This window comes from Ischnura elegans, assembly GCF_921293095.1.
Source record: "Ischnura elegans chromosome 13 unlocalized genomic scaffold, ioIscEleg1.1 SUPER_13_unloc_2, whole genome shotgun sequence".
NCBI classification, from domain to species: domain Eukaryota; kingdom Metazoa; phylum Arthropoda; class Insecta; order Odonata; family Coenagrionidae; genus Ischnura; species Ischnura elegans.
The window spans coordinates 4,132,572-4,149,959 of record NW_025791658.1 but is presented as its reverse complement, the minus strand read 5'-3'; the positions used below and the strand labels follow the sequence as shown (position 1 = coordinate 4,149,959).

The window sequence follows — 17,388 nt, the reverse complement described above, 5'->3', positions numbered from 1 at the left end:
TCATTTATGGGTACAGTATGTAAATAAAAAAGTTATAAAAATGCCACTCATTTTTTATTCTCGGTAAAACATGAAGTTAAATACAATCGGAAGCTGCAGTCATGTGTGGTTTAAATGTTTCGTCATTCGTTCCAGTACTTCAAATAGTAGTAATTCAAGCACTGGACAAACGCACGAATGGCCGAGAACCGGAATGGTCGCAAAATGAATGCCATAATGAATGGCATTACTCATCAGACAGCCTGTCAGGTGGTTCGTGAGTAGTGCTGTGCGAGATTCTCATCTAGGCGGTCGAGACGAGGCTATCAATTCTCGGCATTGTCGGGACGAGACTCATGGCACGGCAAGAGTCTCGCCTGGATCGAGAGTCTTGACGAGACTCAAGAAGTCTTGCCTCTTTGTGATTTCTCGACACCGGTCGAGATTCCCGGGCAAGGCGAGAATTTCCGATGAATACTGCAATCAGTCAATGATAGAGATTACTGGGGTATCCCTTACGACTATTACGGATTTATTCACACTATAAAAATATATTATTTAATGATTCACCCTCTGTATCAAATTTTTTAAAGAGTGTGCATGATGCTAATATAGTTCCCAACGAGAGATTTGGAAAAAATTTATTTCCTTTTCCTGACCTCAATATTTAACATAAAATTTGAATCTTGGAGCGTAGGTGTTTAAATTGAAATGTAAATTTTGCCGACCTTTCCGTTTATTTACAATCCATTATCAGGGCTCGTAATGAAATTGAGCATATAATTTTGATACATTGGCATGTCATAGGGTTACAACAATGTATCTTATCATAGTCATATTATAAAAAAGAAACATTCACTTGCAAATTAAAAAAAAAGAAGATAACATACTCTAATTCCATAGAATTATAAGTACCTTTTGTCAATATTTATTAACGGTAACTAAGGTTCATGGTTACCTGTCAATTTTGGTTAATTAAATAATATAATGTGCTTAAGTTGTCAATGTTAATCTTATATCAAAACTATTTTTGGTTTTGGGAATGTATAACATGTCTTAAAATAATCTGTTGGTTAAATAATTTTCAATGTCTAACATAGAAATAGTTCTATTTTTTTCGAGGAGCCGGGGAAGAAATCTCGAAGGGGCGAGACTTTTGGGTGGTCGAGAGTCTTGCCTAGCCCTAGCCATGAGTCTCTCATTGGTCAGTTATACGTCGAAATAGGGTGGTTTCCTATTATTTTTTTATTCCCTAAATCGAAAGATTATTACTCCTGGAGTAAGTATTTCACGCTTTTAGATTTTTAAATGACGATATCTATTTTTCGCGATCTAATGAAAAGTGAAAATTTTCTAATGCGCAAAAATGCAACGGCTAAGAATGAATGCTGGGAAAACTCCGTGTGACGTCATTCTAGTTCCTGCTGCCGCAAGTGAGGCTGACCATAGGCAGTTTTAATAGGTGATTATTAAGACATGTTCCCCTGAGCTCTGTGCCTCATGCATGCATTGGTAATCTCAGACGATGTAAAACTCCTATTAACTCTATATAATCTAAACTAGGTCCCTGTGACGTCACGTTGAGTGGAATCGCATGGGCGCCAATCATGCCTTTCTCAAATGAGGCTAAAATGGACCATTGCCATTCGTCTAAACCGGTATTTCTAAAACCAAACAATTTGTATACTATGAATACAGTAATGGTGGGTAACGAATCGCAATCAATGCCTTCCTTTTTCTTTGATGAAGGAAACTACCCTATTGGTTATTCAATAGCCATTTATGCACTGACAGGACGTACAACATAGGCAGATTTAGTCTTAGCTTTGGGCAAGGTCACATGTCGAGAAACTTTCCCTCCCCTCATCTCCACTTGCTTTGGCCACACCAGCTCACCCGCAGAGATAAAATGAACAGAGTATAGTTGATGACATGAAGAAACAATGAGAGTAACGTAATAATGGACAGGAATTCTGTTTGACGACGCAAAACAAACAAAAACAGAGTATTGTAATGAAAATAGCAGCATTCCGTTGCACGCATCATCGCTCCCCATGTTTCGCCCTAAGTACTCATTAATTGTGTTCGCAAAGTGTGTGTATCTTGATTCGTAAAGTAAGGTCATCCAGGGGCGGTGTGGCCAGGTCGGCTGGTCGGCGATCGCTGAGGTCCCTGAGCTTAGGGGGGCCCTACACCGATCGCATTTATCGTGGAGCGTATATGAAAGGATGAATAAAAAAGACTCGGATTACCTGAGCCAAAGTATTTTGCAATTAGAAAATAATACGTTTTAATTAGTTGGTTTATTTACAACATGCTCAGTGCAAAAAGATTATTTAAAAAAATTAATACAGTAAAACCTCTATATAGAGTAAAGTAGGGGGCCAAAATTCAGGCAATTTGATGAATGGAGGTTCACTATAGAGAGGTTTTAGTGATAGGCACCATTTTTTTCATATCCCTTGGAAATGAAAGGCTCTACTGTCTTTTGAACCATTATATTTATGCATTTAAAAAAATGCATGCATTAGTGAACATATATTTATTATTTGATGATAACATAAGGCGAGCGCTATTCCATGATTTTTACCATGATACGAGAGAAAATGATGTGATCTCTCTTAATTCAACAGACACTTAAAATGATTAAGGATAGTTGGATACCTTTTTTCTTATTTACAGTTAGGTATGCTCTCATATTGAACAAAAGGCCATTACTCAGGGTTTACACGATAATTACAACATATAAAAGGTGTATAAGAAAAAAATAAGGGTGAAACATTTACAGCAGAAAATGTCATTCCATGTACATAATCACGGCTGCATTAATGGTCTCTAGTTGTCTCGGTACGATTTGCGGAGGTAGTTAGGCCGTCTCAGATGTATCTCCTTGGTATGATAAGTGGAGGTTTTACGAGATAAAGAGGTTCACTACAAAGAGGTTTGCCTATAAATTTACATGTAAATCTGACGGGACCATAGGGGTGGTGTGAAGTATGGAGGTTTATGATGTAAAGAGGTTTTACTGTAAAATGAATGTGTCCGAAGATAGAAGAGAACCTGATTCTTTTTGAAAGGGTCAGCCGAAAAGGTCATTTTAGAGATTTTTTAGACGTCAGTGCAGTTTCAAGAAACAAATTCACAAAAATAGATAATAGAACTACAATACATTACTAAACTTTCTTGGCTGTGAAATTCCCACTTTTTTCTGGATGTTTCCTTAAGCCCATATGACACTTCTCAATTTATTGGCCAATCCATTGGATATTGGATTGTGGTCCAACTGACACACACCAATTTCTAGTCCAACATCCTTTTCACAATACAGTAGATTCCGGTTAATTGGGACATATCGGGACTTGTGCACTTTGCCTCAATTAGGCGAACTCTCTTGTATATTGGCATAAAAAACTTTGAAATGGCAGAAAGAAGATTAAAGAATGTTTATAATGCAACAAAAGTTTGTGAAACCATTACTTTGATTAATAAATCAGCGAGTGTAGTTAAATTTTTATCATTTTTAACAATTATAACAATTTAGTTAAAAATATTTTTCACAGCCTCAGGCGAAGTCGAATGAATGTCTTTCAAAAAGTCCTATCCTCTTGCGGATGGTATAACAACAAGAGCTTTCAAAATAGGGCAAGAATAGGAACAATTGTGAAAAATAGGAGTAAATCAAAGGAGGAAAATATAAAAAAATAGTATTCTGAAAACAAAAAATTTTAATTTCGTCGCTAGTATAGAGTCTTATGTCGCCGACTCATGGCCCAATAAAGCGGCATGCTGAACAAATTAAGTGGAGAATACTCTGGGATATTCCTCTATTGGGTTCTGTTCTTCAAGATCGGCCCCAATTAAGCGGCTGTCGGCTCCAGCCAACGCAAGGTAGACCGGTAGGTGACCGCTGAGGTAGCAATAGGGTAGTTTCCTTCATCAAAGAAAACGAAAGGCATTGATTGCGATCTTTACCCTCCATCAGTGTACTCATACACAAATTATTTGGTTTAAGAAATCCCAGTTTAGACGAAAGTTATTGGTCAATTTTAACCTCATTTGAATCAGGCCAGATTGGTGCCCATGCGATGCCACTCCACGTGACTTCACAGGGACCTAGTTTCAATATGAGTAGATAGGAGTTTTACATCGCCTGAGATTAACAATGCATGCATGAGGCACAGAGCTCAGGGAAACATGTCTTAATAATCACTTATTAAAACTGGCTAAGGTCGGAAAGTTTCCTTCATTCTATAGGGTATTAATAATCCTCATTATAGCCAAGCTCCTGCCTACCTGCTAGCAGGGTACTCTACGCTACCGTTATGCTCGGCAGCAAGGAGCCTGCATGGTAGTGGCGTTCATAGCCTTGCACCCAGTAGCCTCACACAGCAGTGCAGCCAGATGTCACATGGGCTTTTCCCGGCATTCATACTTAGCCGTCGCATTTTCATGCACTTGAAAATTTTCACTTTTCATTTATTCGCAAAAAATAGATATCATCATTTGAAAATCTAAAAGCGTGAAATATGAACTCCAGGAGTAATAATCTTTCGATTTAGTCAATAAAAAAATAATAGGAAACCACCCTATTGTTGGATGCATTCAGGCCTGGCTTGAGACCCAGCTTATCGAGTCCATATGCTCGGTTATTAAGCCCGACCCTCCGACTCATTTATGAGCTTCCTCACCGCAGGAATCCGTTGCAAAGTGGTTATATTACCAATGGTTTTTGCAATGATATATTTTACGGCATACTACAATTTTTTTCATTCTCTGAAATGAATTCGTTTTTTTCTGTGCGCAAGCTATTTTTAAACGAAATTTGAGCAATGCCCGGTGGCCGGCTAGTTTGAAATAAATTATATATGTTAGGCCCTCACAGCCTATCAAGGTTGGCAACAATATGGAATATGAGTTCTCAAGAAACCACAACCACAAATATCAACAGCATTTATTTATGCCCTTGGTTACCCTGATTGTTGCTCATTAATACAGTGTGTCCCAAAAAGATTGACCGGATTTTAACTCGTAATAATATTGAAACAAATGTAACTAGGTAAGCGAAACAGCACCAGATGTGATTGGCATTGTTCAGAGTTTTAGAAAAATCCGCTGAATGTCACTACGAGCGCTGATGTGGAGCATGCAACCCTTTGACCATTGGTCTAACAATTAGGTCTAACAATAAGGTGCAGCCAGTCTCGCTGAAGATGATGTACAGGACCGCGAGACCAGGCTTTACACTCTTGGCCTCCTAGGCCCCCAGACATAACACCATGCGAGTTTTTCTCTTTGGTAAATATTAAACAGCGTGTTTAAGTTCCTCCCTTACCTCATGACATTGATGAACTAAAAACAAGAATATCAACTGCTGTAGCTTCAGTGATAGAGGACACCTTACGCTCAGTTTGGGATGAATTCAGCTATTGGCTATATGTCGTCCGCGCAGCCAATGGGGGACATATAGACCTTTTATGATGGCTTTTTATAAACTTTTGTCTTTTGTGAGTACTTTAGCATACAATATGTTGATGTTAAGCCCTTCTTCCTAATAAATAATCTTATTTAAAATCAGGTCATTCTTTTTGGAACACTCTGTATAGCGATTAATCATGACATCCCCTATGAAAAAATTGTATAAACCTGTTTCAATTTTTTATACATTCTTATACATTACCATGGTAATGTATAAGAATGTATAAAAATTTGAAACAGGCTTATACAATTTTTTCATAGGGGATACCATGTACAGCTTAGTTGGAAGCATTAATTTATTTATCTCAACTACCCCCGAAAACAGCACAGAAGGGCCTTTACATCGGGAGTTTAAACAATCAACAGACAATCACACACCCTATCCAGGCAGGACTCGAACCCTTGACCTTCAGTATGGCAGGCGAGGAAACATCTCCTCCGCCACCGAGGCTGCCTTTGCCTCTTTTTCTCTAGGTTTTCTCCTCTATTCTCCTCTAGGTTTATTTCAATCACTTCCTTTGCAATGCGATCCCAATAATCAATGGCCCAGCATAGAACCTACATACTTCTAAAATCCATTCTATGGCCCATGTCCAAGCAATGCTCTGCCACCCCCAACATCATTGGGTAAAACAAGCATATACAGACATAAGCTTATATATATAAGCATATATATATATGTATATATATATGCTATATACACGACGCCTTAAGCGCAAATATGCATATAAATTCACAGGTAAGGAAAGAAAGGGAAAGGAACATGGAATAGAAAAAGGACAAGGACAACGGTGCTGTGGTAGATGGAAAAAGCCAGAAATCAGAGGGTAAAAATGCGGCCTGACTGGGACTCGAACCCAGAACCTCCTGGTTGCCGGCCAGGTGCTCTACCAGTTGCGCTACCAGGACGCTTAGATTTACCATGATTTCGGCGGGGGTTTATATACAGAAAACTCCCTTTGCTATGGCCCACCAGAGTAACCAATAGATGGCACTGGGGCAGCTCACCACTCACCAACGGAAGGAATGGACGAGGACACAAGGATGAAAGGAAAGATACACACTCACACGATAGCAGGAAAGAGACAGGAACATGCGTTTCGGGGCACGCAGAGCCCAAGTGAAATAAGCCAAAATAGCTGACACAATACTTCATTCATTCACACGACGCCTTAAGCGCAAATATGCATATAAAGTCACAGGTAAGGAAAGAAAGGGAAAGGAACATGGAATAGAAAAAGGACAAGGACAACAGTGCTGTGGTAGATGGAAAAAGCCAGAAATCAGAGGGTAAAAATGCGGCCTGACTGGGACTCGAACCCAGTCTATTCCATGTTCCTTTCCCTTTCTTTCCTTACCTGTGAATTTATATGCATATATATATATATATATATATATAAATAATGTAACGGAACTTCTTCTTGCCCTGGGGTGGGCACACAAAAAAACTTAGAAATCGACAGAAAAACGAAAAATAAAATAAAAGTGAGGAACTTACGGGGAAAGGTTGTTTTTACAAATTTTCGATGGGACGCAGCCCATCTTTCTCAAGTGAGAAGAGGAGGGAAAGTGAGGAAAGGTCATAAGGAAGGGTGCAAGGCAGAGGGCAAAGATGGAGGGAGGAAAAACGGTGGACGGGGATTGGTTGTTCTTTCTAGTGGGCGCGGTTGATTCCTGGACCAGAAAACGCACGGAAAGCCCATATGCATGCCTGTTCCAAGTCCTTCAGTTCTAGGGGGGTGGTAGACGGGGGGAGGGAGGCTAATATTCCCACTTTATAGCATTGGTCAAACAGAGCTTTGTGGGAGGAAGCATGAACGGCGACTGGAAGGGAAGCAGAAACAGAAGAAACACTATTGCATGAAGAGCGATGCCCGTTCATTCTGATGAGTGGTGGATAATCCGATATAAAAAGCGGGGCATTTCTGGCACAACAGTATATATACAATGTTTTTTGTTGTGCAAGAAATTTCCGACACAGAGGGGAGAGGGAAGGCAAGGAATTGATCGGGAAGGGGTTATTTTATTTTTCGTTTTTCTGTCAATTTCTAAGTTTTTTTATATATATATATATATATGCTTCCACCGTTTTCGACTGCAAAAATAAATACAATACGCTACTTCACTGAACTGCCGCTTAACGTACAGGAACAATAAACATACATAAATGGAAACATTTGAGGCATTAAATAACCGCGACACAGTTTTATAAGATAATTTTTGAATTTTCAGTGGAAAATACCAAAATAATAGAATGATTACGTAAATGCACAAATTGAGTGCGTAGAAAAATTGCTTTTGTCGGTTGTGCACTGGCATAATGATTGACAAAACAATGCTTTGCATGATTTTTATTCAGTGCGGCACTTATAAATTGTTTGAATAGTTTGTTTTTGTTTGAGTAAGGAAATTTAGTGATGCAAAACAAGCATCAACTTTCGTCTGGATTTATACTTACGTTTATCGGATAAAAATTTATCTGTCGCTGCAACAATCCTGTTCCTGCATAACTGTTCACAATAGGTATATTGGCTATTATTTGCTCCATCTCCAGTAAAGCGACAATTCGCTAAAGTGAGTGTTTATTGGAGCACCGTGGGGTCTCGTTTTACCGAGGTTGCACTGTACAGTTGAGGACCTCAAATCCAGAAAGCTTGGGACGGAAGGGTTTCTAGACTTCTGGTTTTCCTGGATTTCTGATCTTCAGCACACTGTACCTTTTTCTTCATTCTCAAAAGCTTTCGTTGATAGCATTCCCCAGCAGACGTTGCGATACCTATTGAAACCTTTCTTAGTCGGACAGTAAATCTGTACAAATGCTTCTATATTTTATTCATTAATTAATTAATTTATTAAAGTCTTCAGGCTCTTGCATTCGATATTTGAGATCCCTACGGACCCCTGCCTAGGTTGTTGGTGTATTTTCATAGCGTGTGCCAACTTCCTTCTCGTCCCAGAACAAGGCTCCGAAAGTGGTGCCATGAGGTGGCAAGTCAAAACACTTATCATCATTAGTCAACAATCCTACGATTGGTTTGACGCAGCTCTCCATTTCTCTCTCCTATCCGCTAATCTCTTCATAGCTACATATTTATTCTCTTTTACATCCTTTACAACCTGTCCGATATAACTCATTCGGGGCCGTCCCTTGCCCTTTTTCCCTTCCACTTGTCCTTCAACGATTGTCTTCATCAGACCATCGTGCCTCAAAATATGGCCAACTAAGTTGTCCCTTCTTCTGCTCAATGTTTCTAGGAGGCTTCTCTTTTCTCCCACTCTTCTTAGCACTTCATGGTTACTCACACGGTCAATCCATTTTATCTTCATCATTCTTCAGTAGCACTACATTTCGAATGCTTCCACTCTTGACTTCTTTGCTGCTGTCAACGTCCAAGCCTCGCTTCCATAGAGAAAAGACACTATGCAGAGAAATTTTCTAACGTTCCAGATTTCTATAATTTTTGGTTTTTTCCCGGCGAACAATTGCAGTGAAGCTTTCTCGGGTTTTGCACCGGGTCAGGTCCTCCATTTCTCCTTCCAACGTTTCCACGGACAACTCGCCCATTGTCTTCAGGGATTCAGGAATCCAATACCAAATCCTCAAAGTCTAGGGGTATATATATATAGAATTCTGTGGGTGAGGGCGGTTTAGCATCTCCTGATTGGCTGCCAGTCCCCTCGTATTTTTAGGAGGTGGTCCCACATATGGCTTAAATTATAGCTGCAGTCTCTGTTGATGTTATTGCTGTTTTTTCGAATGTGAATGAATTCTTTTACTAGTAGTCCCAGTATCCATGAGATCGACAGAGATGCTTCACTTCTTCCCAGTGAATCATATGATTCTCAAGGATGCTGTGCTCAGCCATTGCAGATTTTTCCATTTGTCCTAATCTTATTTCCAGATTTGTGGTTTTCCTGCTTTCTGGATTCCGGATTTGAGGTCCTCAACTGTACGTCTTTCATGCTCCGTCAGCTATGGGCCACAGTTTCCCCTATGTAGTCGTGACCACAGTCGCGGATTCAGGATAAGGACAAGGGGCAGGGGTCTAAGTGGGGGTTAACTTCCCAGCAGTAATGGGGGTCCAATCAAAATTGCAATAGGGTAGTTTCCTTCATCAAAGAAAACGAAAGGCATTGATAGCATTTTGTTACCCACCATTAGTGTACTCATAATATACAAATTATTTGGTTTTAGAAATCCCAGTTTAGATGAATGGCAATAGGGTGGTTTCCTATTATTTTTTTACTGCCTAAATCGAAAGATTATTACTCCTGGAGTACATATTTCACGTTTTTAGATTTTTAAATGACGATATCTATTTTTCGCGATCAAATGAAAAGTGAAAAATTTCAAGCGCGCGAAAACGCGACGCGTAAGTAGGAATGAAGGGAAAAAGTCCGTGCGACGCATTTCTGGTTCCCCCTCCCGCCTGGTAGGTGACCTTGATCGATGCTCTGACCGCTGATAGGACGCAGGATGCTAACGGGTAGCTGAGTACCTTCCTGTCTGGTAGCGCATGGCTTAAAAAAGGTTTATTAATACCTTATCAAGCGAAGAAAACTTTCCGACCTTAGCCAGTTTTAATAGGTGATTATTAAGACATGTTTCCCTGAGCTCTGTGCCTCATGCATGCATTGGTAGCCTCTGACGATGCATAACTCCTATCCTCTCGTGTAGAAACTAGGTCCCTGTGACGTCACGTGGAGTGGAATCGCATGGGCGCCAATCTGGCCTTTTTCAAATGAGGATAGAATTTGACCCTTGTCATTCGTCTAAACCGGTATTTCAAAAACCAAATAATTTGTGCATTATGAATACACTAATGGTGGGTAACGAATCGCCATCAATGCCTTTTGTTTTCTTTGATGAAGGAAACTACACTATTGTCAACGTTAATCACATTTGAAAAAGGCCAGATTGGCGCCCATGCGATGCCACTCCACGTGACGTCACAGGGACCTAGTTTCTATACGAGTAGATAGGAGTTTTACATCGTCTGAGACTACCAATGCATGCATGAGGCACAGAGCTATGGGAAACATCTCTTAATAATCGCACAGTAAAAATGCCTATGGTCGGAAAGTTTCCTTCGTTTAATAGGGTATTAATAATCCTTATTTAAGCCAAGCGCTACCTGCTAGCAGGGTACTCTGCTACCTGCTAGCATCCTGCGTCGTATCAGTGTTCAGAGCCTCGCCCCAAGGTCACCTCACTTGCGGCAGCGGGAACCAGAACAACGTCACACAGGAGTTTTCCCGGCATTCATACTTAGCTGTCGCGTTTTCGCGCGCTTGAAATTTTTCACTTTTCATTTAATCGCAAAAAATAGATATCGTCATTTAAAAATCTAAAAGCATGAAATACGTACTCCAGGAGTAATAATCCTTCGATTTAGGCAATAAAAAAATAATAGGTAACCACCCTATTCTATCTAGTGTATATTAGTTGCCTAATGGGGGGCAATGGCCCCCTTAACCTCCCCCCCATAGAAATGCCGCTGCGTGACTACGCTCACAGGGGATGATATGAACACTCCCGAGGTTTTGAGGCCCAATTCATCTTTCGGTGTCCTGGAGCAGGATTCCGTATTTGAGGTCCTCAACTGTATCAAAATTCTACAACAGAATAGCTGTATGTTTGACTATCTGGAACTCACTAGCCTAATTGACCTTTATGTTCCTTACGGAACTTGCTCTATCAAGACTTTTTCTAGCTATACGTAGTTGTACAGAAGATTCCGGTCAATTGGGACTTATCGGGACTTGTGCACTTTGCCCCAATTAAGCGGCTGTCCCAATTAGGCGAATTATCCTCTATATGGGCATAAACAAACGTTGAAATGATGGAAAGAAGACTAAGGAACGTTTATAATGCAACAAAAGTTTATGAAACTATTTATTTGATTAATAGATCAGCGAGTTTAGTTAATTTATTATAATTTTTAAGAATTACAACATTTTTGTTAAAATATTTTTCACAGCCTCGTGCGACGATGAATGAATTTCTTTTACTAAGTCCTATTAAAGAAAAGTCCTATCCTCTTGCGGATAGAATAACAACAAGAACTTTCAAAATAGGGCAAGAATAGGAACATTTGTTAAAAATAAGAGTAAATCAAAGGAGGAAAATGTAAAAAAATAGTATTCTGAAAACAAAAAATTTTACTTTCGTCGTGAATACAGAGTCTCTGTCGACAACTTGTGGCCCAATAAAGCGGAGAATACTCTGGGATATTCCTCTCTATTGGGTTCTGTTCTTCAAGATCTGCCCCAATTAAGCGGCTGCCCCAAGCAACCGGTGGACCCATTAAACGGAATCTACTGTGTTGTGATTTAGCTAGGTCATTTTGCACCACTTCTGTAGCATTTAATTCCGAAATTTCAACAGATAGAGAATAAAAAGATAGCCACCGTACATTTTGATTTTGTAAAATGGGTGAGTAAACTTAAATTTTATTAAAAACCCTTATTTCCTTGAGTAACCAAAGGGTATTATTTAAATCGGTAGGGTGGTTCCCTGGAAGGTATTCTAGGTATCCCCCTAGATAAATCCGTAATCACGGTATTTATCAGATTCTATGTGGATGTGTCGAATACTTAACCCATTAATCCCTAGCGTTGCGCTAACGCAACGTTATTGAATCCTAATTCTCAGAACAAGTTTCTACTTCTGAATAATTTTTTCTTCGATTTACTGACTTTTGTTAAGTATCTCTAGTTCTAATTTTGTCATTTTCACCAACATTATCATTTATGCAATTGTATTTTTATGACTGATGGCCTTTGACATAAAAATCGATGCACACTTACGAGACACCCTAGGAAAAATGACATACCCCAGCATGTCCGTTAAAAGACAGAATGGGGCATTTCCTCCGAAGGAATATTGATAACTCCCGGCAAAGATATCGAGTGTACAAATCAAGATAAAAAATAAAAGAGGTAACTTAAGTGTAAAAAATTACTTTTTTGTATTTATTTACCGGAGTTTTCCCAGCGTTGCGTATACACAGCATTATGAAAATCATAGCATATGATGAAAATATTTTTATTCCAAAAATTCATCTTAATTAGGCCAAAATAAATCTGAAATTGCGCAACAACCGAAGTTAAAAGTCCTGAATACAGGTTGGGGAATAATGGGTTAACGGGTATCTACCATCATCGCATTGGGAAGGTTCCCTAACTTCAGTAAAGACATACGCATGAGGTAAGAGGGCAGTGCCCTATCCTCAACCGTATGTATGCTTGACTAAGACTATCTGGAACTCACTCAGCTAATTGACCTCTATGTTTTTTTATGTATTTATTTATTTAAGTAAATTTCACATACAGCCGTAACGCCAGTATACAGTGAAATTTTAAACAATTACATGAATTGAACACAATACAATAACAACATAAAAACAAACAAAGAATTAACCAGTAGGGAAGTATAGCATTCAATTAGCAGACATATGGGTCAGAGCTTGATCGGTGAATTTTTTGCGTGACAGGTAAAAAGGATCTATGGAAGGAGGGAGTGAGTTTTGAAGGGAGGAGAGGCGATATAAAGGTGAGCGCTTGGTCAGGGAAATTCTGGGAATAACAGGCAGGTGGAGTAGTTATAGCGAGCGGGTGGAATGAGTCGGTATTCTAAAATTCAACAGAGACAGGAGTTCGGGGCAGTCAGAGGTCGAGTTTAAAGGTCTGTTTACACGTGTACGAGTTAATGTCTGTTTGAGTGGATGATTTTTGTGGAGCAGAACGGAACATGTACGAATGCATGAACCAAATTAGAACAGGCTCTATTTTCTGTGCATGCATTCGCACAAGTTGGGTGGTTCATTCTCGAGTTCATACATTTAGACATTAACCGGTACGTGTTAATGTACCGTGTAAACAGGCCTTTAGATATTGTGTGGAAAGTTGAAGTCCGTTTTAAGTCTGAGATTCTGCAGATCAGACAAGGAAAGCGAAGACAATACAGCATCAGAGGACATATTGCGTAAGTGAGGGACTCTATGCCTCACTATTTTGGCAAAGAAGTGGGGGATGCAATTGGAGGGATTTTAGGTTATTCGGGGCTGACATGGACCAAATTGGGGAGCAATACAAAACTATGGGAAGGACAATCGTCGAGAAATAGGAGTGGAGTGCGATGGGATCCTTAATTTCCGTGAAGCGGTAAAGGATCTTAGAAAGGAACTTCCTTATGGAACTTGCTCAATCAAGACTTTTACTAAGCATCAGACCATATCCGTCAGAATCTATCACAGAACCATGCCTTGCCTTTTACATTAGGGTAATACTTCACATCTACACTCATTTGGTTCCCAACCATTCAAAGCAAGTCCTATACTTCGTAATTGATATCATAGAGGCTCATAAAATCTCTAGGTGTTAATGTAGTTTATTCTTCCAATGATTTGGAGTAAGCCAGACAATATGTTACCTCTTGTGCTGCCTGCAGTGAATTATTGTATTTGTATTAGAACAGAATGCACATTTTTGTTACTATACACTCTCATGAATTACAACGTATCACCCACAGTATTTATTATCCATATTTAACGCCACTAAATGTTTTCTGCATACAACTTGCTGTACTTATTAAATGCCATCTTTAAAAACCATCCTATCTCGTAAAATGGTGTTGCCGTGGGAATTAAATATAATATAGAAACACTTTCGCCTGTACGACAATTGATTTATAATCAGGAGATTTTCTTGATAATATTTGGTGGATCGAGGCAATCCCATACGGAATCAAATAATCTCGCTGAATTATTCCAATTGCAGTAACAAATGTTGACGGATGTTGTTGTACATCTATTTTATTTATGTTGCTAGGTGTCTCTAGTAACATGCCTCTTGGCAACTGTTTTGTGTGTGTTGCTAATTACCTGATTGTTATGCCAAGAAGGCTGATGTGTGTGCAATAGTAAATATCCATATATACAGATGGAATTAATAAATAATGAGTTGCATCCAGATTAATAACTCAGATACTTGATTTACCACAGATGTTTTCTTTCACTAGTGTAAACAAGGTGGATTTTATGGAAGCCAAAAAGATGAGAAACGTATGTGTAGTTATCCGAGTTAATCAGTGCACTTTGATCATTATCAGAATATCACAGTGCAACATCGCAGATTTACGTGGAATTTTAGGCACTTCACCATTTGAATCATAATAGTTGCCATTGATGAAACATGATCTCGGGAATTAGCTTACCTGTTGTCGTGGTTCGTCCGCATCCTTACTTTTACCGGAGCATCCATCGGGGAACACACTAGGGATGGCTGTCGGCTTCAGGTATTTCCTTTTGGAATTAATAGTACGATAATCGCTGGGCACAAAATGTTTAGAACACACTCGCATATGAGGGGATACTTTAGGTTCTGCCCCATCGCGACGGGTTAGAAGGGACCACTGAAAGCAGAGTACTTTGTCGAAGGGAAATCTGTGAAAAGAAACGTTAGGAGTCGACCCTGTAGTTTTACAACCCGGAACCGCGCAGTACTGAACCATTTTTTGCGAACGAATTGGAACGTCAACATTAATTCTTGTGTTTACAAAACCAATTCTCCCTACACCCACAACAGTTAGGGTTGCCAATCTTTCGCTGAAAAGTGAAACGGGAGTTTATTATCTCGGGAAGGTTTCGCTGGCATACAGCCGTCTCCAGACACGAAAACTTGCGGAAAAGCATCACACATGCAATTGAATCGATAGCAAGAATTTTTCATCCACCAATGAAATGTTAAGAAAGAAATTTTACGCATCCAAGAGCTACGGTGAAATACGATGTGGTTGGCACGACAAACGCAAATGAAGATAGCCCAAGTAGCCCAAGGTGATGGATCACGTGACTTACCTCCGTACCGCAATTTACGAACTCGCTTACCGGGAATGCATCAGGTACACTAACATATTTCAAGTATAAATATGTAATGGAATGTTCTATTACACATTTTATCAGAAAACTAATCCATTAAGTATATGTTATTCCCCAAGTACTTGTATAAATAAATTCTACTATATAAAATAATTATTTATAATGAAGTATCAAATAGTTATCTTTTATCCAATATCGAGAGTGATGCGCCTGCTCCCAGCGGGCTTCCCCCGCTCTTTTCAATGCAGGTCCACAGAGGGATAGGCGCGTTTCTAATTTTAAAATGTAGAAAAAAAGGCAGGGTCTTATGTACAAATTTAAATGGAATGTTCATGTACAAATTGAGGTCAGAGGACCTCTTTAAACACAACATTGAAAGTAATTACACTATCCTCCGTTAATACTTGTTTAGCGTTTTCCTTAATATTTACAAAAATATTTTGAAAAGATCTTACCCTAGAGAATGCTACATAAAGTTGGCCATGAGAGAATACATGGTCAGGCAGGAATAAGCCAGCTCTTTGCAAAGTCTGACCCTGAGCCTTGTTAACAGTCATCGCATAGGAAACCTTAATGGAAAATTTTCTGCGAGTCAAATTAAAAGGCATGGTGGGATCCGACGGCGTAAACTACTCTTGGAATGAGGACAATCTTGCCGGAATCGATTTTTTTAAATCGATTCCGGCAAGATTTTTTAAGATCGATTTCTTTTTAATTTTTAAAAACCAATTTTAGGAAACAATAGCAATATTTAGGAAGTTAGATGTGGCGTCGCATGTTCTCTGATAAATTGTGTGCATTTTGGTACCTCATTTGTGGAGTTCGGTTATAAGTTGAGAAAAAGGTATCTATACAGTGGAAATAATATAGAGGATTTTTTCCTTTGGTTACAGGAGAAAGTAAGATGCAGCAGAGAGTGATGACGGATGAGCAGAAATGGATTAGGCAGATAAAGTGCTATTGGTGTTCCTTTTAACAGCCCAAATTGTTACTTAAGGAAATTTGACGCATGGAAAATATAAATTTTTGTTGAATTATATCTTCTTTGTTCTTTAATGAGCTATACATATTTTACCATTCGTTTTCCCTCTTTGACTATTGAGAATTAGACAAGTGACGTACTCGTCTAATTTGGTTTCAAGCAAGGTCAGTAAAAGCCTTGCCCTTTTACTGACCAGTAAAAGAGCAAGGCTTTTACCGACCTTGGTTTCAAGCATGGGCAGCTGCCCCCCCCTAGAAGGAAAAATTCGCAAAATTTCTTTTTAAGCAAAATCAGTACGGCATTGAAAAGAAAGTATTCAACAAATTTTCTTTAAACCCACGAATAATTACATGTGTTGCTATGTGTTATATAACTATGTAACATATGTAACTAAAATAAAACTATTTTATCAAGGAAATAATCTCATAAACTAATAAAGCGCTGTTATAATTTTCTTAAATAGGGTAGTTTCCTTCATCAAAGAAAACGAAAGGCATTGATTTCGATTCGTTACCCACCATTAGTGTATTCATAATACACAAATTATTTGGTTTTTGAAATACCGGTTTAGACGAATGGCAAGGGTCAAATTTTATCCTCATTTGAAAAAGGCCAGACTGGCGCCCATGCGATTCCACTCCACGTAACGTCACAGGGACCTAGTTTCTACACGAGAGGATAGGAGTTATACATCGTCTGAGGTTACCAATGCATGCATGTGGCACAGAGCTCAGGGAAACATGTCTTAATAATCACCTACTAAAACTGGCTAAGGTCGGAAAGTTTTCTTCGTTTGATAAGGTATTAATAAACCTTTTTTAAGCCAAGCGCTACCATTCAGCAAGGTACTCAGCTACCTGCTGGCAGCCTGCGACGTATCAGCGCTAAGCCTCGCCTCAAGGTCACCTCACCGGGCGGGAGGGGGAACCAGAAATACGACGTACGGAGATATTTCCCGGCATTCATACTTGAGCGTCGCTTTTTCGCGCGCTTGAAAATTTTCACTTTTCATTTAATCGCGAAAAATAGATATTTTCATTTAAAAATCTGAAAGCGTGAAATACGTACTCC

General features: G+C 39.2%; 1 protein-coding gene across 2 annotated transcripts in view; it reads right to left on the bottom strand.

Annotated features, from left to right (window-relative positions):
• Window positions 1-15,244, bottom strand: part of LOC124172657 — a 115,993-nt gene extending 100,749 nt beyond the window's left edge. The window contains exon 1 of one of the 2 annotated variants that reach the window (XM_046552107.1): window positions 14,672-15,244. In XM_046552107.1, the coding sequence (XP_046408063.1) occupies window positions 14,672-14,968 (297 nt within the window). In that variant the 5' untranslated portion in view covers window positions 14,969-15,244. The remainder of the gene's footprint in view (window positions 1-14,671) is intronic. The other variant, XM_046552110.1, reaches the window with a different exon arrangement.
• Between the last annotated feature and the right edge of the window lie 2,144 nt (window positions 15,245-17,388).